This window comes from Vulpes lagopus, chromosome 6 (genome assembly GCF_018345385.1).
Source record: "Vulpes lagopus strain Blue_001 chromosome 6, ASM1834538v1, whole genome shotgun sequence".
NCBI classification, from domain to species: domain Eukaryota; kingdom Metazoa; phylum Chordata; class Mammalia; order Carnivora; family Canidae; genus Vulpes; species Vulpes lagopus.
In genome coordinates, this window is record NC_054829.1 from 63,224,674 (window position 1) to 63,247,105 (window position 22,432).

A 22,432-nucleotide genomic window follows, 5' to 3' on the forward strand; every position below is an offset into this window, starting at 1 on the left:
AATCCACTTAATAGAAAAATCATCAAAAGTTACATTTTGAGCAAGCAAGTTCCTATACACTCAGTAATATTGATTTTAAACAGGGTTATAAAATAGTGTTATTTCCTAATGTTTTTGTCAGTATAAGATAATTGTTAGTGAGAAAGTGTATTACAGTCTTTCAAATTTATTTTATTTTATTTTTTTTTTAAGATTTTTTTTTTTTTTTTTTTTTATGATAGTCACAGAGAGAGAGAGAGAGGCAGAGACACAGGCAGAGGAAGAAGCAGGCTCCATGCACCGGGAGCCTGATGTGGGATTCGATCCCGGGTCTCCAGGATCGCGCCCTGGGCCAAAGGCAGGCGCCAAACCGCTGCGCCACCCAGGGATCCCGTCTTTCAAATTTATATCTTTGGAGTAAGAGAAAGTAAATGAGAGGAAGAAAGGAGAAAGATCAGTTCTGTTCCAAGTACTATACATACTTTGTCTGATTTAATCCTTTAACCATCCAGTGAATAGGCAGTATTATCCCATTTTACACAAGAGAAAACAGACTTGGAGAGGCTAGGTAATTTGCCCCAAAACACAACAGATGTATTCAGACCTTACCCTACCTCACTTTAAAATCTGGCTTTTGGGGCAACTGAGTGGCTCAGTAAGTTAAGTGTGCCACTCTTGATTTTGATTCCAGTGACGCATGATATCAGGGTTGTGAGATCGAGCCCCGCATCAGGCTCCGTGTTCAGTGCAGTTTGCTTGTCCTTCTCCCTCTGTTCCTCCCACTGCTCATATTCTCTCTCTCTCAAATAAATAAAATCTTTAAAATAATAAAATCCAGCTTCCTACTGTATTTCAGTAGCGCTTAAAATTAGTTACCCAAGCCTTATAATTTAATATGTATCTGAATTATGTGAAAGGAAGCAAGGTATTTAAAAAAAAATTTTTTTTTAATATTCTCCACTGTCTCCCTTGGTCCTATTCTCTTCCACTGATTTATATTCATTCTTTCAACTCTGTTATGAATCATCATATGTTTCCCTCTGTTAAAAGACTCTCACCACTACTTGAGACTTACAAGGACTTCTTTGAAAGAAAATCTATTATGTACCTAGATAGACAGGTTGATTACTTCTCTGGTGTCTCACCTGTTGTTTTTTTATACTTCTACATCATACTTCTTGCGCTTACTTGTTCAGTTTTATTTTGCCATTTGTTCTTTATCCTTTGTAGTTTGGCTATATCCCTTCTTATTAGGAAAACACACATTTCAGTCTATATTGTTTATTATCTTAGTCTTAAGACAGGACTTTGCCATAATTTTGTGACATACTCGCTTTCATAACACATTCAAAAAATATTCATATACAAGATGATTTAAGGGAAAAAATGTTGCTTTTTTATAGCATTAGTTAAGTTAAACAGAGTTAATAAGTTAATATGAAGAGGAAATAGGGGCACCTGAACAGCTCAGTCTATTGAGCATGATTCTTGATTTCAGTTCAGGTCATGATCCCAGGGTTGTGAGATCCAGCCCTGTGTTGGGCCCTGTGTTGGGCCCTGTGTTACTGACCAAGCAAGGAGCCTGCTTGGGATTCTCTCTCTCCTTTTCTATCTGCCCCCTCACCCACACATGTATGTGCATGTGAGCTCTATCTATCTAAAAAATAAAAATGCTCACTGGCTCTGGCCATTTGGACATTATGAAACTATAAATGACAGCAATGAGTCTATCCTAAGAAAAATATTTTCGGACATTTTCAGTGGGTTCGAGAACCTTTTATCTGTTCAAGGCCCTACTGTTAAAATAACCTTCTTAGTATAACCACCGTGCTCCATGCCAGAGAATTTTGAGGTTCCTTAAGTAACTATCTATATAGGGAACTAATAATTATCCTAGTATTTAGCATCATATCTGTATTACCATGTTTTGTTTTTCACTTTGAGTATAATCAAACAACTTTATCACTTTGACCTAGAACATTTCTTAACAGCATTTTTTAGATACCACTGTTGTCTGTAGTTATTAGATGTAATTGGTTTGTATTTTATGTGGTTATTTTACATTGTTAAAGATGTATGATTGATCAACAATTCTAGTATGAATTTGAAATCATTTGTGTTACTTTATAAATATATCTTATATTTGATGTAATTACATATATTATCCCTTGATGAAAGATTTTACAACTGTGACTTGTGTGGATACAATGCAAGAAGAGGAAGGAGATAAAGGGGATGATGCTTCAGTTCTGACCACTGGAAATGATGACAAGTCTTTTCCTTTCACCAATCCTCGTTGGGCTACTAGAGTCTTTGCTGCCGAATGTGTCTGTAGGATAATTAACCAGTGTGAGAATGCACACAGCGCACATTTTGACATTGCTTTAGCACAAGAAATGAAAAAAAGGGATTCAAGAAGTAAGTGGCATAAAAATGAAAAAACCAGAGTATGTACATAGAAATGTCTGCTTATGTTTTTAATATTAATTTAAAAAATACAACTAGAAAGTAGTTTGTATTCCTTGAAATTATGAAATTTGACTAATATTTGCATAATCTTTGAAGCTAGCATAATTTTAATGCTTATACACATTTTCAATGATTTAGCTTCTTAAGTTGTTATTCACTTTTGTTTAATGGACTTGTATGTGACAAGTTTATAGAGAATAATCATGTTCTTAGAAAGTAGTACATACATTAGCTAACACTCAAAATTTATTTTCTGAATTCTAACTTACAGTAATTTTGCTTATAGATTATTTTGGTTTCATGATTCTTTTTTACCAGACAAAAGAATTATTTAGCAAGATGTTACTATTGCCAGTGTGGGAATATGAATTAGGTATCTCTGTTTTAATGATTTTTCAAACAAGTGGTTCTTGAGTCTCTTTATTTATGATGAGTACCATTCTAGATACTGACAGGTATAAAACTAGTACATAATAGATGCTTATTGATTCCTTTCTTCCCAATTAAAATTGTAATTGGCACTTACTAAGATGAGTTGGTCTCTTTGTTGTGATCTATAACATTCTTATTAAAATTAGTCCCAGGTATATTTTAAGTAAAGGTAGTTGTACCCCTGAACATTTTATCATTGGAATATTGTTAAATGATTGTCCTATGTCTCTCCCCAGTAGAATTACTATACCAAAGAATGTATTGTAGGAATGAAAGGAATGCTCGTTTATTATTTCATAGCTACAAATATTTTTTATATTCATATCATTTGTACGTGCACTAAGACATACAGAAATAACATAACCTAATCCATTTAAATAACCACATAAAACTTTTTCAAAAGGAACATTGAAGTCTTTCAGATTCAACTTGATGTAATTACTGTTACATCAAGTTATACTGTTTAATTACTGCCTAACTCATCAGCACCCAAAGTTTCCTAAATACTTCTAAAGTGCTTTTATCAGAAAGTCTGAAAAAAGTTTTTATTGAAGGTAGTTAGCACTCTTTTAAAGGATGCTAATTTTGCCTTTGGTTTTTGAATAGCTGCATAATTGTTTACCTTGGGAGTTTTTTGTGTGTGATTATTTGCAGTAGTGCAGCAAATCCAGCTTTAAAGTCTGTATTTAACAAACAGTACAACGAAATAGTAAATCAAATCAGAGGTATTTAAAAGCAAGTCTAAAAAAGTCTGAAATTATAAGGAGGAGAAATGATCATTTAATGTAAATCTTAGTTCCAGCATATGCTTTTTCTTGATAAGACTTTTTTAATCTTGTAGATGACTTTTTGGTGCTACATCTTGCCGACTTAATTCGCATGGCCTTTATGGCTGCCACAGATCACAGTGACCAGCTCCGACTTTCTGGCCTTGAAACACTATTAGTTGTTATTCGGCGATTTGCAGCTATTCCAGAACCAGAGTTTCCAGGTCATGTGATTCTGGAACAGTATCAAGCCAATGTAAGCACTTTCGGTTAGAGAATTTTATTTTTAAACACTTGGGATAAAAAGTCTGTGAAACTAATTGGCATGTCACTTTTTAATACATAAATGAGTATATATCTCTGCTAATATATCACCAGTATAATCAGTACATAGAAAAATATGTGTGAAGAAGAAATCTTCAAGTAAAAGCAAAATGTACCTAAAACAGGTCTTTTATAAGGTTAAAGGTTAATAATTAAAACTTTCTTGGTAATTTGGGGGAATAAAGGACTTTGCTAATTCAACTCTTTACAAAATGTCTGAATATTCTTAAAATAACATTAAATCATTACTAAATATTCCATTTAGCCTACATGCATGTCTTACCTTAAAATCATCATTCCTGAAATAAATGTAACCTTTTGTTTTTTTCTCTCAGCTTAGAAAAGAATTCAGGCTTCTATTACTAGTTCTATAATCATTTTAACTGATGTTTTACTGGGCATTGAGCAATGTAGGAAGAACAAGAAAGATAACAGAATCATAAAATGTTCCATCACACACATCACATGTAATCCTCCAGTAGCATTCATCCTTTCCTACCTCTCATTATGATTCAGTGGCAGCTTCTGTCAGCTAGCAGGAAAGAGAGACAGGAGCAGTTCACCAGTTAGTTAGCAGTTTCCATCACATCTTCCCAGCAGGAAATGCCCAAGTATGCTCTGGAAGAAAGCAAAAGAAAAAAAAAAAAAAAAAGCAAAAGAAAGGGCTTGGAGTTACATAGAAGTATCATATTCGAATGAAATGTTACAATTCAACTCTCATTACAGTTCTCATATTTTTAGCCATGGTAAAATTGCAAATGAGGAGTGCCTGGCTGGCTCAGTAAGGGACTGTTGATCTCAGGATAGTGAGTTTGAGCTGGTTATAGGACTTGCTTTAAAAAAAACAACTGCACATGATAGAAATATAATTGCAGCTCACTTAAGCTGAAAAGGAAAATTGTTTTCAAGAATCTCAGTTGGCTCTGCTTTCCTCTACACAGGCTTTATTCTCGAGTTTGCTCTTTCCAAGTGGTATCAAGATGGCTCTCTTAGCACCATCTTTTTTTTTTTTTTTTTTTTTTTTTTAATCTGAGAGAGAGAGCACAAACAGTAGAGAGGGGCAGAGAGAGAAGGACAAGCAGACTCCCTGCTGAGCAGGGAGCCCAAAGCTGGACTTGATCCCAGGATCCTGAGATCATGACCTGGGCCAAAGGCAGACACTTAACGGACTGAGCCACCCAGGCATCCCCGTTCTTAGCACCCAGTCTTAAAAAGAGTCTGTGCTTCTGTCCCAGTACTCCCAGCAAGTGTCTTCAGGAGACCTTGACCCTGCTTGGGTCTCTGGAGTCAGGCAGTGCTCTCCAGCTCTGAGGCAACAATATGGGCGAAGAGTGAGTGAGAGAAAAGGTTCCCCAAAGGAAAATTGAGGTGTTCTTATCTAAAAGAGGATATACTGGACAGTCAAAAATAATAGGTGTCTGGAATACCTATTATAAACAAATAATTTTAAAATTTTAAAATATTAAAAAGAGTTTGTGTTATTTTACTTATTGATGCTTGATATTTCATATCTTGTTGCCAGGTAGGAGCTGCACTTAGGCCAGCCTTCACTTCAGAGACGCCACCTGATGTCACTGCCAAAGCATGTCAGGTAAATGGTTAAAAAGACAAAGCCTAAGAAGTAAAACCCTCTCTTATGCAGTTCTCCAGTTTGTATTTGATACCAAGGGTTCTACATTACAGTTGTCAGACCATTCATTCTCAGCTGCTCCTTTTCCTTTACTTTTTAAATTTAGAGAATTTCCCCCTCCTTTTGTGTAACAGCATGGTAATCCAGTGTTGGCTATGTCATAATTTATTTAACCAGTGATGGATTTAAAAAATATTACTTTTCTAGGAATGATTATCAAATACTCAATATCCATCCCTAAATGACCTGCAGTAATTAAAAGCAGAACTGACTTGAATCGAATTATTTATAAACATAATGGAATAAGCTTAACTTCAGTCCGTTCTTTCAACTTTATTTTATTCACTTGTGTTTAGGATATGTTTCATACCTTGAATATTCAAAGAACTATATTAAATCTCATACTGAGGGGATCTGGGTGGCACAGTTGGTTAAGCATCTAACTCTTGGTTTCGGCTCCAGTTGTAATCTCAGGGTCATGGAATTGAGCCCCTCATCGGCCTCCACACTCAGCATGGAGTCTACTTAAGACTCTCCTTCTCCCCCTCCTCCACGTGCCCATGCTCTCTCTTGGCGAGTGTGCGTGTGCTCTTGCTGCCTCTCAATTAAATAAATAAATGTTGTGCCAAGTCTCTATTATCACTTCATTATTTGTGCCCTTGCCTTAAGCCACTAAAATATTTTGTGAAATGAGACAGGAACTGAATAAATAGATGGAAGAGGAAAAATTAATTTTCTCTAGAAAAAGAGAAATACTGTGACATCCAAGAAAACCAGACAGCCTCTGATAATTAAGTTATTTATCTTTCAACAGTTATATTAATTAACCAACATCACTGCTTTTAAAATAGTAAGATGAAATAATCAAGATTGAAGATTTAGTTCAAATGTAAATCCAAACATTTATGAAAGTGGTACCTTTCATGGCTTCATTTCTCCATATTAATAACATCTGAAACTCTTTGATTTATATACTTATTGACACTGGTTTCCTTGCTTCAACCTTAGACTTTGTTCCCTTTTGAAATCCTGGCTTTTGCCTGGCGTTATCAGCAGGATCTGTTGGGTTTCCTTACAGCAAGATGATTTCAGTGTCTAGATTCCTAAGATATGGCTGAACTCTGCTGAACTCAGAGAGGAGGTATCTATAATTTTTAAATGTAACTTTTGATTTTCTTAAAAACCAGGTTTGCAGTGCCTGGATAGCAAGTGGAGTTGTAAGTGACCTTAATGATTTACGAAGAGTTCATCAGTTGCTTGTTTCATCATTAACAAAAATACAGGCTGGAAAAGAGGCTCTGAGTCACTTATATAATGAAAGTGCTTCTACCATGGAGATCTTAGCTGTGCTGAAAGCCTGGGCAGAGGTTAGTGCTTCTCCATTTATAACTGGAATTTTAGAAGTTGTTAATAAAGACCATAGGCTAAAAACTGAAATTAACTATTTTAAACACAACTAAGTCCATTTTTAAGGTTAACAAAAGGCTTTCAACATGAGATTTCTTTATATGTTAATTAATTTTTTTTAGCCAAGCTTTCTAAAACATTCTTCATTGCCTATTATCTGCTACTTTAAGAAGGCGTAGCCATGAGCCAGAGAGACTATAATAACCAATGGAAATCAACTTTTGGAAATGGGGTTTGTTTGTATGTCGTATCAATTCTACACACATATGTCAGTGTTTTTTTTTTTTTTAGTGTTCTTTCATACAGTGACTTTTGAATATAAAATAGTCATTTTCCAAAATTAATGAAATATTGTAGGAAGATGTTTATCTACTTTTTTTAATCAGGAAGAAAAGTACATAATTTTTAAGTTTACTATGAAAATGTTTGAGCTTATATGAAAGTAGATAGAATAATATAATACATTCATATATACCCACCATTGGAGCTTCAGCAGTTCCTACACTAGCCAGGCTCAGTTCATATTTTATTATTTTATTTTATTTTAGTTTAGTTTAGTTTAATTTAATTTTATTTTATTTAAGATTTTATTTATTTATTAGAGACAGAGAGAGGGGCAGAGACACAGGCAGAGAGAGAAGCACGCTCCATGCAGGGAGCCCGACGGTGGGACTCGAACTCGGGTCTCTAGGATCACACCCTGGGCTGAAGGCGGTGCTAAACTGCTGAGCCACCCGGGCTGCTCTTATGTATCATTTTAGTGAAGATACGTAGCCTCAGATTGCGACTGAGAGAATTAACCAATATGTAAGAAAGCATTTTCTCCATTAAAGCAAATTAAAACCTCAAAATTGAAGTCTATTTTTGTCATTATTTAGGTTTGATATACCTTGGTTAGGAAATAGTTCTGCCTAGATTTAGTAAGCTGGAACTTACATGCACTCTAATAGTCAACACTGTATGCTTTTAAACATTTGCTTTTAGTAGAGCAAAAAAATTTTCTAATCTTTGTAACCTATTGTATAAATAATTCTCTACTTATATAGTGTTTTTTATAATAACTTAAATCTCTGTGCTCCTGCGTAAGCCATTATCTCCCATTTCCTCCTCAGTGAAAATAATGACTGACCAAAAGTTTGTGTATAATTGAGGTCTATAATCTGCTATCTAATGTCTTTGGAGTCAGATTATTTGGAAGTCAGAATTTGGGGAATTTTTGAAAAGTAACACAATGCATATTTCATACATCTCTCCAGGAAATTGAGGCAATATCACAGAATCTGTAATCAAGCACATTAATATATCTGTAGTAAAATGTTTGAATATTCACATTATGTTGAATAGAAATTATAAATAACCTCACATAAATTCAATCTAGTTTGCTACCAGATTGAAATTACTTTTCAGTGTTTTGAATTTTAGAGTTAAAGATAAAGGGATAGTAAATGCTGTATCCTCTGTTCCTCTGTTGAATACTTACATTCTGTAGTCCTATAAATAATCCATGTTCAATCTATTTATGTAAACTTTTTGTAGTAATTTAGTGCTGACTTTGAAATAGAAAATATTTTCTGTATTTCAGCTTATCGCAGTTCAGAAATGGACCCTGAAGCCATATGTTGAAGTGGATTATAGGGCTACAACGAGGTTTAGTGGAAAGAATGTTGTGATCATTTAGTTAGAGCTGTCAAGGATATAAAAGTGCAGAATGGTAGCATATTTGTCAAGTATTTGCTATCCATAATGCATCTCATTGAGGGAATATTTGTGGATCTTTCTACTCCTGTTTGTATGTGTGGTTACATGTGTATACCATCTTGGTATCAGAGTGCATTTGAAATCTAGTATGCTCAAAGGTAAGGTCTGTCTCCTGGGCAAGATAAAAATATTACAGCACCTTATAATGGGTACAAGATCTTCCTATTTACAAATTAACCCTGTCATAGGTCTACATAATTGCTGTAGAAAGACATAAAAGCCACAGACAACCTTTGAAGACTATCCCCTGTTCAGAAGAGAGTGTCAGAAATGGGCCACATTCAACAGATGGACTGCTTGACTTAGTCCACACAGACCTGAGCACACTGAGTAGGCTCTGGCTTGCTGCACTTCAGGATTTTGCTCTCTTAACTTTGCCTTCAGAATTTGCCTCCCAACTTCCTGTTGAAGGTAAGGAGTTTGTAAAATATGTACATAATTCTTAGAGTGACAATCAGTAACTTTTTTCAGAATTTATCCTTTAGTAGGTAATGTTTATCTGAAACATTTTCCCTATAATAACTTCCATTTATAGATAGAATAAACATGTGAGAATTGCTTCAGGATGGTACCCCTGAAGTTGACCTGCTAGGTAATAAGGCATGCACATCTTACCTTATAAGATACTGCCAGATTGCTCTCCAAAGCAGTTATAACCATTTATATGCCCACCGGTAGCATGTTTCTGTTTCACTACATCTTCTACCATTATATGTTGTCACGCTTAATAATTTCTGTCCATTAGGTGGATATGAAGTAGTTTTCATTGTTTTATTTTGTTATTTTGTATATTGAAAACCTTTTTTAATAGGTTTATGTGCTGGGGGCGCCTGGGTGGCTCAGCGGTTTAGTACCTGCCTTTGGCCCAGGGCGTGATCCTGGAGTCCCGGGATCGGGTCCCATGTCAGGCTCCCTGCATGGAGCCTGCTTCTCCCTCTGCCTTTGTCTCTGCCTCTCTCTCTCTCTGTGTCTCTCATGAATAAATAAAATAAAAAATAATAATAATTTCATAGGTTTATGTGCTAAGTTTATTCTTCCATCAGTCACCTAGTCATAATCTTTGTCCATTTTCTACTTGGTATTTGTCATGATTTTACTGAATTGTTAATCCCTTCTATAATTTCAGTATTATTATTTTGTGATTATGTGCCTTCCAAGTCTATAGCTTATTCTTTTATCTTTCTAAAGTTAGTGTAATCAGTCATTTATGGTTTGTGGTTTTTTATAATACCTGATAAGTGGGGTTTTTTTAAAGATCATAAAGACCTAGAAGCATTACAATTTTATACTTTACAATTTGGGCTTTAGTGCAACTAGATTTTGTGTGTGTGAATGGAATAGGCATCTAATTTTGTAGTCAGTTATTAATCTGCATTTTTTGGATTAGATATTTGGTAGCCACTTTTACTCTTCCTGTTATTCCAAAATTCCCTTTTTTTTCCTCTTGGATATGAATTTCAGGTCGACCTGACAACTTCTATTAAAAATTTAACTGGAGGGGATCCCCGGGTGGCGCAGCGGTTTGGCGCCTGCCTTTGGCCCAGGGCACGATCCTGGAGACCCGGGATCGAATCCCACGTCGGGCTCCTGGTGCATGGAGCCTGCTTCTCCGTCTGCCTGTGTCTCTGCCTCTCTTTCTCTCTCTCTGTGTGTGACTATCATAAAATAAAAAAAAAAAAAAATTTAACTGGAATTATACACAGAGAGATAAAGAGTGTCCATTGTACTTTTTCAGTAGCATCAAAATGGAAATAAATTGATTCATTGGCACAGTATGTCAGCTACTAGTGAATGATAGACATAAAGCAACATAAGTAAATCTCAAAAACATAAAATTCGATGAAAAATACAAGTTCAAAAAGGTTACCATATGATGCCTTTTAAAAAGTTAAAATAATAGCACATGTTATTTATGAATATAAACATCTATTGTAAACATCTATTATGAATACAAGCATCTATTGTGGCAGTGACTCACTGACTTGAGGAAAGTGATTACAGGAGGGATAGAATTAATGGTATAACAAAGTTTTAGGGTTTTGTTGTTTTTTTAAAATAAATAAATGATTTAAGAAGGTAAAATGTTTGTGTTTCTTTTGTTTGTTTTTTAGAAAGGCAAAATGTTAATGTTAATCTTTTAAATAGGTAAATGGATATCAGCACATTTGTTTCAAACACACGTCACATGTAAATTCCATAAAGGAACTTTTGGGATGATGGGAATGGTCTGTTATCGTGTAATAGAGAAGAGAAAACATAGTGGGAACTAATCTCTTTTCTTCCTCCTGAAACTGCTGCTGCTTTTTTGTAGGTGGTGCTTTCTACACAGCAGAGACTAGTGAAAATGCAAAATTACATTATTACAACTCCTGGGCGCTTATCCTGCATGCTACAGCATTGTGGCTTACCAGCACAGGTTTTGTTGTTGCTGACCCGGATGAAGAAGCAGCTCATCTTTCAAGACCTGTAACACCAACTTCCATGTGTCAGGGTTCATCATCTGGAGCTACAGTTAAGTCCCCTGAAGATGTCTGCACTGATAGATTCCATCTTATTTTAGGTTAGTAAAAGAGCTAACAAGCTTCCAACCCTATAAAGTTTTTCTTGAATTGTGCCTCACTGCCTATCAGCTCTTGGTGGTTATTATTTCATCTTTGTTAGGTGTTAGTGATAACCTTGATATAATTGAGTATAATTGAGTAATTTACAGAATTGAAGATTTCATTAAGTCTGGAATCCCATTACAAGCTGGCTTTAGCATCATGTTGAATGAATTATAGGAATTGTAAGACAATCCTAGTTTTTTCCACACAATTTTTAAAGGTTTGTGTGGTGTCTATAAATTTTTTAAATTTCTTTCTCTCTATATTAAAAAATACAAATATACTGAGTATATTGGTATACTGAGTCCACCTGTAAACCCCATCCCACCTCCTGCCTCCTACCTGCATTTTCAAGGATTGCAAGGTTCAAGAAAATATATTCAAGGTACAAAATTGCAAGCAAATATTTAAAGTCAAAGAGACGAAATTTTTAGATTATGAAGTTTAACCCATTCTTTGGCTTTCCCAAAATTTCATTTTTAAAGTGAAATATATTAAAAAATAAATAAATAAAGTCAAATATCTAAGAGTGAATTTCTAGAATAAATGAAGGAAATGTTTTTCATATTTTACCTAGTTCTTAGAAAACAACCCATTTAGATCACTACCTATAAAGAAATTATTGATTAAATGAAATATAAGGGTTACAGAGGCAAAAGATTAAATTAAATAAGCTTTGTGGTTCAAACTTCTGTTATTATTTGTCAGACCAGACATGACCACATTTCCTATATCGTTGAGTATATTAAAATTTTGTTTCCATTTGCCTTGAGACAGGAGCTTTTTAAAAACAAACTTATAGGGCAGCCCTGGTGGCTCAGTGGTTGAGCGCCGCCTATAGCCCAGGGCCTGATCCTGGAGACCCCGGATCGAATCCCATGTCGGGCTCCCTGCATGGAGCCTGCTTCTTCCTCTGCCTGTGTCTCTGCCTCTCTCTCTCTCCTCTCTGTGTATTCTCATGAATAAATAAATAAACTCTTTAAAAAAATAAAAAATAAAAAAATAAACTTACAGAGTAAAGGATGGCAGTTACTATGAGCATAAGGTATGCAGTTTTACTACCTCAGTTTAAATTCTTCATGTACCCCATTGTAATTGACATTGAACAAATTAAGTAACTTAAGTTCTATGTGCTCATCTCCCTGTCAGAAAGAGTGTTATTAATACTATGGAGCATGTGACTCTTGATCTCAACTCAGGGTTTTAAGTTCAAGCCCCACTTTGGGTATAAAGATTACTTAAAAATAAAAATCTTTAAAAAAAAAAAGTGCCTGCTTCCTCAGGCAATGAAATGAAATGAAATGGTATATGTAAAGATTGCAGTGCTTGATCCATGATATTCACTCAATAAATTCAAGAGATTTTAGGGACGCCTGGGTGGCTCAATGGTTGAGCATCTGCCTTTAGCTTAGAGCGTGATCTCGGGACCCTAGGATCCAGTCCCACTTTGGGCTTCCCATGGGGAGCCTGCTTTTCCCTCTGCCTGTGTTTGTGCCTCTCTCTCCGTGTCTCTCACAAATAAATAAATACAATCTTTTAAAAAAAATTCAAGAAATTTTAGTAAGAACAAAGTTATGAAACTCTACATGTTGGAGCACCTGCCTGGCTCAGTTGATAGAGTATGTGACTGTTAATCTCAGGGTCATTAGTTCAAGCCCCACATTGGGCATGGGGCCTATTTTAACCACTCTGGAAAACTGTGTGGTGGTTCCTCAAAGAGTTAAAAATAGAGCTACCTACCACCCAGCAATTGCACTACTGGGGTACCCCAAAGATACAGATGCAGTGAAACACCAGGACACCTGCACCCCAATGTTTATTACAGCAATACCCACAATAGCCAAACTGTGGAAGGAGCCTCGGTATCCATCGAAAGATGAATGGATAAAGAAGATGCGGTCCAGGGGATCCCTGGGTGGCTCAGCGATTTGGCGCCTGCCGTTGGCCCAGGGCGCAATTCTGGAGTCCTGGGATCGAGTCCCACGTCAGGCTCCCGGCATGGCGCCTGCTTCTCCCTCTGCCTGTGTCTCTGCCTCTCTCTCTCTATGTCTGTCATGAATAAATAAATAAAATCTTAAAAAAAAAAAAAGAAGATGCAGTCCATATATATAATGGCATATTACTCAGCCATTAGAAGGACAAATACCCACCATTTTCTTCAACGTGGATGGAACTGGAGAGGATTATGCTGAGTGAAATAAGTCAGTCAGAGAAGGACAAACATATGGTTTCACTTATATGGAGATTATAATATAGTGAAAGGATTATCGGGGGAAGGAGGGAAAACGAATGGGAAAAATTAGAGAGGGAGACAAACCATGAGAATCCTAACTCTGGGAAACGAACAAAGGGTTGGGGAAAGGGAGGTGGGCAGGGGCATGGGGTGACTGGGTGATGGGCACTGAGGGGGGCACCTGTCAGGATAAGTGCTGGGTGTTATACTATAGGTTGGGAAATTGAATTTCAATATACATAAAACGTCAAAGATTCAGGTTACCAAAAAACAAGACAACAACAACAACAACAAAACATTTCTTTTAGGGACGCCTGGACAGCTCAGTAGTTGAACGTCTGCCTTTGGCTCAGTCATGATCCTGGAGGTCCTGGGATCGAGTCCCTTATCAGGCTCCCCACGGGGAGCCTGCTTTTCCTCTACCTGTGTCTCTGCTTCTCCCTCTGTGTCTCTCATGAATAAAGATCTTTAAAAAAAAATTTTTTTTATTTATTCATGACAGACACAGAGGGAGAGGCAGAGACAGGCAGAGGGAGAAGCAGGCTCCATCCTGTGAGCCTAATGTGGGACTCGATCCCAGGTCTCCAGGATCATACCCCGCGCTGAAGGCAGCGCTAAACCGCTGGGCCACCGGGGCCGACACCCCCAATTTTTTTTTTTAATAAAAAACTCTACACATTAAGCTCTCTAGTGTAATTTTATTATAATTTTTGCATCTTTGAACTATTTCATAGCAGTACACTGTAGTGCACAAGCCTGATTTCTTCATGTACCAGTTGACAAAAACAACTAAAAAACTTGCTTTATTGCTTAATCTTTTTTTTTTTTTAAAGATCTTTATTTATTCATGAAAGACACAGAGAGAGAGAGAGGCAGAGACACAGGCAGAGGGAGAAGCAGACTCCATGTAGGGAGCCCGATAGGGTCTTTATCCTGGGACTCCAGGATCCACCCTGGGCCAAAGGCAGGCACTCAACCACTGAGCCACCCAGGGTGTTTAGTCTTAATTGTTTAGTCTTAAATTCATTGTGTTTTATTTTACCTTTGTGCTAAGCTTAATTGTATATCTTATCTAAATATAAAATGAATTCCTTAACTTGATAAATTAATCTCAAAGAAGCTTCTCTTTTTCTTTTTTCTACAGGAATAAGTGTGGAGTTTCTGTGTTCCTTACGCTCAGATGCAACCATGGAAAGCATTACTGCTTGTTTACATGCCTTACAGGCCCTTCTAGATGTTCCTTGGCCCAGATCTAAAATTGGCAGTGATCAGGTGATTTCTTGGTTTTTGTTATTAGGCTTCCTGTAGTTTTCAAGGAACAGGAATAAAAACATGTTCAGGTTACTACAGCAAACAGAACACGAATACAGAGAAGTAAAAAAAGAAAACTAAAACTAAACTGCTGCAAGACTAGATCTCTCAGAGCTAGAGTGGTGTCAGCAACTATACTGATCTAGGAGCAGGCATGTCTCTGACCACTCAGTACAGCCATTCTGTAGTTGAACTTTCAACAATGAGAGGATGGGCTGTAATGCAGTGGCCGGTATAGTAGCCACTAGTTACATATAGCCTGCCTTCCTTTGTATTTTGTGGCTTCAGTGTATTCTGTTCTTTGTATACTATAATCTGTATCTTATATTCCATTTTCCCAAGAGAGAATCTACTTGGTTCATGTAGTTATTATGTTTATTACAGAGCATCCCCTGTTCGCTGAGTTCTGCTTCCTGGTTTTTAAAGAAACTACTGGCTAGTCTATAGGTGGAATCAGACACTAATATCTGACCCAGTTGTGACCATGATAATAGGATCACTATGAAAGTATGGCACTTTCTTTAACTTATTTCCTAAGAGCAACTATGATTTTCTCTCTGTATAGACTATAATTTAACCTATTAACACTGGTTTTTATTAGGTTTAAATTACTAAACAGCATCCTCCCCTACTTGAATTTACTTTAGAATAAATTCTAAACTTTTTATTCTTCTTTTTAAAGAGTTTATTTATTTGAGAGTGACAAAGTGTGCGTGAGTGGGGTGAGGAATAGAGGGAGAGGAAGAAGCAGACTCCCTGTTGAACAGGGAGCCTGACATGGGGCTGCATCCCAGGACCCCAGGATCATGACCTGAGCTGAAGGCAGACACACTTAACTGAGCCACTCAGGTGTCCCAGTGTTGTTGTTGTGGTTGTTTTCTTTAGAGAGATATCCATTCTATGATTATTAACTTACCACTTTTAATGTCATCCTTCTCTGTCATTTTTGTTACTGCTAGAAACCTCAGTACAGATCTGGAAATCTAGATGGCAGTGCTTACCACATTCCTTTAGCCAGATTTCTCATCTTGCTTTGGAAGTTTCCCTTTCCATTTTCCCATTTTAGGAAAATGGTCTTTTATCATAGTGCCATCTTCTGCAAGATTGGACAAAAACCAGTATGGGGTCAATTTGAAGTGGAAAAAGTGTTACCTAACTTTGTTGTACCTACATCTTTATTTTTTGTGAACAATTTGTTATATTCCCATTTTGAATTTTTTCATGGCATTTAATATTAATATTTTTAAAAAGAAGGTATGTGATTTCCAATACAGTTTCCCCTAAATGTTTTCTATGATAGGATTTGGGCATCGAGTTGTTGAATGTACTACATCGAGTAATTTTGACCCGAGAATCACCCTCTATTCAATTGGCTTCACTTGAAGTGGTAAGACAGATTATCTGTGCAGCTCAAGAACATGTCAAGGAAAAAAGACGAAGTGCAGAAGGTGAATGTTAACCCATAATGCAAAATTAATCATATTATTATAATCAAATTAATTAGCATTTTAAAAATTATTCATATTTGCCTGTGTTGTTCTGATAATGTTTTGTGTGTAGCACAAATGAAACGTCTCTAGGTATGGCTTTAAGTCCTTTCATCCACCTCTACATGTTAGCTTGGATTTATTTTATCAGTAGTGAAGCTATTCCTTGGAAAAATTAGAATTCTAACAAAATCCTAGAAGGGGAGGGAAAAAATGCCTTATACTGGTTGAGTACTTAATTTAGCTATGAATGTTTACTAAGAACTACTGATATTGACATGTAAGAACTACTGACAGTTTTTTTAAAGTTTTTTTTATTTAAGTAATCTCTATACCCAGTTTTGGGGCTTGAACTTAAAACCAGAGATCAAGAATTTTATTCTCCACTGATGGAGCCAGCCAAGTACCCCATAACTAGTGACAGTCATTTAATGACTTATGTTTTGCAGAGTGATTAAATTGCTTGTTTGTAAGTCTAATTTGGTACTGATGAGTTTTTTTTTAATATTATATTTGACTACATATAACAGAAAACTCAATCTAATAGTGGATTTTAAAACACAAGGACTGTGATCTAAAAAAGCCCCAGAGGCAGGCAGTCCTGAGCTAGTGTGGCAGTTTATTAAAAAAAAAAAAAAAATCAGGACCTCAGTTCTTACCTTTCTGCCTGCCATTATCACTATATAAAATTACAAGGTAGGCCCTGGAGCTGGACCTATTAGGTTCACAATCGTAATGGCAAGGTGTTAACCAGACAACATATTAAGGCTGAGAGGTTTACCAAGGATTTCTTTTGATCCACTGGAAAAAAAAAAATCATTATAAAGACAACTCCATTTACCTCCATAACTTTATCTTTCAGTCTTTAACACCCAAGACTTCAGCCATTTAAATATTTTATCTACAACAGAAATGGACTAAATTACCATCTACCAAAAGCAGAGCAAACACAAGTGTTTATTCAACACTGTTCTTTCTGTCTTTTAGTTGATGATGGGGCTGCCGAAAAGGAAACCCTGCCAGAGTTTGGAGAGGGAAAGGATACAGGAGGACTTGTGCCTGGGAAATCTTTGGTTTTTGCAACACTGGAATTGTGTGTATGCATTTTAGTTAGACAGCTTCCAGAACTAAATCCTAAATTGACAGGTAGCCCAGGAGTAAAAGCTACAAAGCCACAGGTACTGTCTGAGGATGGAAGTAGATTGGTGTCAGCTGCGTTAGTTATCCTCTCTGAACTTCCTGCCGTGTGCTCTCCTGAAGGTATGCTGTGGTATTTGATTGATTTTCTTGCCCTGGAGAAAGAGAAATGGTTTTAATAAATAAAGCAGACAATGGTTGCCAGTCCCTTTCTCATTAACTTAGTGCTGACTCAAAGGTTTGGTGGGTAATGTTTTTAATCCTCTAAGATTAACACTGCATTCTAGTCATTTGTTTTACTAAAAGGGTGAAGGCAGAGAGCATGCACTATCAACGGATAATGCTCTTTTTTGGTTGACAGTTTTTTTAACCTGTCAGTGGCACTGATTTAGCTCTTGGGCATTTTTTGGTATAAAATAACCAATGGACTTTCCCTATCTTGGTAATGACAAGATTGTCCTCAGTTTGGAATCAAGGCCATACTTTTAAGAGCATTTAAGGCTCCATAGGGCTTTGCTAGTCACTAGCTCTTCCTTATTCCTTTTGTGTGAGTCTAACCTACAAGCCTTCATGCTTATCCCTATTGTCCATGGTGTTACTTGATCTGAAGTGGCCCATCCTTTCTCCCCTTTTAAAATTTTGCCTTCCTTTGAAGTTCATCTCGAGGCCTTTGTCATCTGTAAATTCTTTCCTAAAAACTCTAGGTCGTAAAGTTTTGTTTTTTCATGTGTGTATGCATATATGTATATGTATAATGTTGCTTCTACATGTAGATAGGTTTTATGCATCATATAGAGGCATTATCTGTAATTTGTTGTTACATATCAAAAAGATAAACATATATGCAAACGTGTCTTGTTTCCAAGGAAATATGTATCCCTTAGGAAATTTAGTATGTAATAGGCACTCAGTACTTAATAGATTTCTTTTTTTTCTTAATAGATTTCTTAATTGATAAGCATATTTTTGCTTAAACATGTCTTGACCAGTGTATGTGCCACCTTACTTTTAACATCATTTTCAGCTTTGATTTGAATTAAAACTTGTATTGCTTATTCTCACATACTGCCTTGCACCAAAATGGCAGAAAAAGTGACTAGCAGAAGATTTGGGATAAAAATACACTAGAAGAGTTTTGCTGAGTAGCCTCTGGGAACATTAAATTTATCATTTTAGTTTTAGTCTCTTCCATTTTAAACATAACTGACTTTTCAACTCCTTAATGACCATGAAATTTTTAATAATTTGTACTGAGTGCTACAAATTCCTTAGAAAATGAATTTATTATGAAATAAATTCAAGTGGATAATAGGTGATGGTTGTACAACATTGTACACTCTAAAATTGTTAAAATTGTGAATTTTGTGTTGCCCATATATTATCACACTGAAAAATAAAAATAAATTCACCATTTGTGAGCTACCAAATAAGACACCAAAAGATACAAAAAATACTGTGACATAATTTAAATAACATTTTCAATTATAATCAAAACTTGATGCCATCTTAAAAATCTTAATGCTACCTAAATTATCTTAACAGTTGTAATCCTTTCTGAAAAATGTCTTAAAAGCTAGAAATCTTGGACATTGTCTTATTCATTGATGATTTCATTTTAGGAACTATATATATAGACTGAAACACAGAGTATTTTTAAAAATGTATCTTACAGGAAGCATCTCAATTCTCCCTACTATATTATACCTTACAATTGGGGTCCTCAGAGAAACTGCTGTGAAGTTACCTGGAGGCCAGTTACCTTCAACTGTTGCAGCTTCCCTACAGGCTCTGAAAGGAATATTGTCTTCTCCCATGGCCAGAGCAGAAAAGAGTCACAGTGCTTGGACTGACCTCCTCCGTAGTGCTTTAACAACAATACTTGACTGTTGGGATCCAGGTAATTAAGTCTGTTTAGAAGCAGTTGTTTAGTTTGTCATAAAAAGCAAGAGAGATTTCTTTTGAGAATAAGCTATTAAATTATGTTTGGCATTCTTACCTAGAGGGGCCCATACTCACTGTATGTGTTCAGAGAATATGTATAAAGTAGATAGAAACATCATTGTTCTCATTTTAGTATCTTTACTATTTAATGCAATTAAATGTTGGCAGCCTGTATATTAAGTTGACAGTGAGAGACCTTCAAATGTAATTTTAATTTAAAAATATAATATGATCCATAACTAGTTGACAGAAACTTTTAATACACACAGTATACTTAGAAGTGTGTAAGTTCTGCATTGTAAATCTAAAATAGGAATGATCAAGTTTATATCCTCATTCTACCACTTACTAGCTAACTGACTAGCCAAGTTACTCAACTTCCCTGAGCCTTAGTTTTCTCATTAACAAAATAAAGGTATTATGTTGCAGGAAATTGTTAGAGCACTAACATAATATATGGAAAGCATTTCATTTATTATCTGGCATATATCAATAAATGATAGCCAGTATGTGTTCAGTATCCATTGAATTTTGTTTGCTATTATTGTTGTATAGTTTTCATTTTCAACATAAGTAATGGTAATTGTCATTAGTCCTGTAATAAGGCCTTAGATAGGGCGCCTGGGTGGCTCAGTGGTTGAGCATCTGCCTTTGACTCGGATCGTGATCCTGGGGTCCTGGGATCAAGTCTCGCATCAGGCTCCCTGCAGGGAGCCTGGTTCTCCCTCTGCCTATGTCTCTGCTTCTCTCTCTGCCTCTCTCTGTGTGTCTCTCATGAATAAATAAATAAAATCTTTAAAAAAAAAAAAGCCCGTAGACATGTAGAGTATCCCCACTTTCCTTGTTCTGTTTATAAATGTCATATTTCACCAGATTCTCTTTCATATGATATAAAGGTTTCAGTTGAATTCAGCATTTATTGACCGTCTAATTTGTGCCCAAAGTTGAGAGTCTGGTGGAATCTGGTACCTATAAATTGTTGTATGATTGTGCCCAATCTAATTTGTGCCCAAAGTTCAGAGTCTGGTGGAATCTTGTACCTATAAATTGTTGTATGATTAATATGTATGATGAATACCATAAAGTATTCCTTGATGGCAACAGTAATGTCTTAATTATCACTGCATTTCTAAATATAGTAAAAAAGAAACTGATAAAAAATGAGAGTAATCTGCTCTGTTTGAGCAAATCAGGCAGAGTGTAGCAGGCTTCTCTGGAAGGTCTCACTGAGATGGAGTTTGGGGAACAAGAGGTTTATTAAGAAACACCTGTAAAGGGAGTAGGGGAAAGTAATACTGGGCAAAAGACAAAGTCGGGCTCCAATGCAAGCCCCCAATAATTGGGAGCTTTGCAGATTGCCCATTCGAATGTTGCACGTAGGATAGAAAAGGCTTGTACTTTATCCTCAGATGTGGGCTACCCCAAGAAGGATGTGATCTCAGTCAAGGCAACTCTAGCTAAGGCCATACTAGGGAGCTAATGGACCATACTCCCCATGGCTGTGCAGCACCTTCCCCCATGAAGGGGATCTCAGTGGTAAAGCTCTTTATCTACCACAAGAAGCTTCTCAGAAGAGTCAATTTCTTACAGAATTAGCATCTTCCACATGGACATCATAGATATGGGTTCTAGACACAACATTGTGATCACACACCTGTAGACCTAAATAGTATGGTACATTTGGGGGCAGCAAGCAGAATAACCAAAGAATTTGGAGTTAAAGGAAGAGGAGGAGGGTAATGAATAGTGATTAGTGAAGAGATGAAGTTGGATGGTACATGGAGCCAGATTGTGGAAGGTTTGCATGGCTTGTAATTTGGATTGCTTTTAATATGCATGTGAAATCACTAAAGGGTTTTAAGAAGGGGAGTAAGTGATAGGGTTTGCATTTCTGAAGGATCACTGTGGCAGCTATAGACAACAGGATTATTGGAGGTAAAATAGAGTAAGGATAAAGAGTAGAATAATGAAAAATAAAATGTTAGCATGTATTAACAGAATTTACCGATAGTTTGGTTTAGAAATTGAAAGGGAAAAAAAAATAGAAATTGAAAGGGTACATTGACTAATCACTCATAATGCCATTCCAAAGTAAACATTTTCAGGGGTATGTAATGAGTAGTGTTTGAACTCCTATCGGATAATCAAGTGGAGCATAATATGTAGAGGTCTGGAGTTCAAGAAAGTAATACAAGCTAGAGATGATTTCAAATCACCAAAGTTGAATTTATGGAACAAGATGGGAGGAAATTCAGGAGAACGCAGTCACAGAAGCCAAAGAAAAGTTTTAATGGTGAGAGCATGGTGAACAGTGTGAAGGAATTTTTTTTTTTAAGATGAGACTCTTGCAACTGAGGAAGACACAAAGAGATGGAAAAATATTCCATGCTCATGGATTGCAAGAATTAATATTGTGAAAATATCAATGCTACCCAGGGCAATTTACACATTCAATGCAATCCCTATCGAAATACCATGGACTTTCTTCAGAGAGTTGGAACAAATCATCTTAAGATTTGTGTGGAATCAGAAAAGACCCCAAATAGCCAGGAGAATATTGAAAAAGAAAACCAGAGCCGGGGGCATCACAATGTCAGATTTCAGGTTGTACTGCAAAGCTGTGATCATCAAGACAGTGTGGTACTGGCACAAAAACAGACACTTAGATCAATGGGACAGAAAAGAGAATCCAGAAGTGGACCCTTAACTTTATGGTCAATTAATATTCGATAAAGGAGGAAAGACTATCCACTGGAAGAAAGACAGTCTCTTCAATAAATGGTGCTGGGAAAATTGGACAACCACGTGCAGAAGAATGAAACTAGACCATTCTCTTACATCATACACAAAGATAAACTCAAAAGGGATGAAAGATCTAAATGTGAGACAAGAATCCATCAAAATCCTAGAGGAAAACACAGGCAACACCCTTTTTGAACTTGGCCACAGCAACT

At 36.3% G+C, this 22,432-nt stretch overlaps 1 protein-coding gene and 1 long non-coding RNA gene across 9 annotated transcripts in view; one reads left to right on the forward strand and one right to left on the reverse strand.

Moving 5' to 3' along the window:
- HEATR5A (HEAT repeat containing 5A) overlaps positions 1-22,432 on the forward strand; it is a 111,126-nt gene that overhangs the window by 73,232 nt on the left and 15,462 nt on the right. For all 8 annotated transcript variants that reach the window (XM_041758566.1, XM_041758570.1, XM_041758572.1 and 5 more), the window contains 10 exons: positions 2,158-2,397; positions 3,722-3,903; positions 5,494-5,562; positions 6,789-6,968; positions 8,955-9,177; positions 11,078-11,326; positions 14,747-14,874; positions 16,214-16,361; positions 17,388-17,660; positions 19,210-19,434. In XM_041758566.1, the coding sequence (XP_041614500.1) occupies positions 2,158-2,397; positions 3,722-3,903; positions 5,494-5,562; positions 6,789-6,968; positions 8,955-9,177; positions 11,078-11,326; positions 14,747-14,874; positions 16,214-16,361; positions 17,388-17,660; positions 19,210-19,434 (1,917 nt within the window). The remainder of the gene's footprint in view (positions 1-2,157; positions 2,398-3,721; positions 3,904-5,493; positions 5,563-6,788; positions 6,969-8,954; positions 9,178-11,077; positions 11,327-14,746; positions 14,875-16,213; positions 16,362-17,387; positions 17,661-19,209; positions 19,435-22,432) is intronic.
- Positions 1-22,432, reverse strand: part of LOC121493055 — a 70,896-nt gene that overhangs the window by 34,378 nt on the left and 14,086 nt on the right. Inside the window, exon 2 of the long non-coding RNA XR_005988368.1 lies at positions 4,471-4,589. This is a non-coding gene — a long non-coding RNA (uncharacterized LOC121493055). The remainder of the gene's footprint in view (positions 1-4,470; positions 4,590-22,432) is intronic.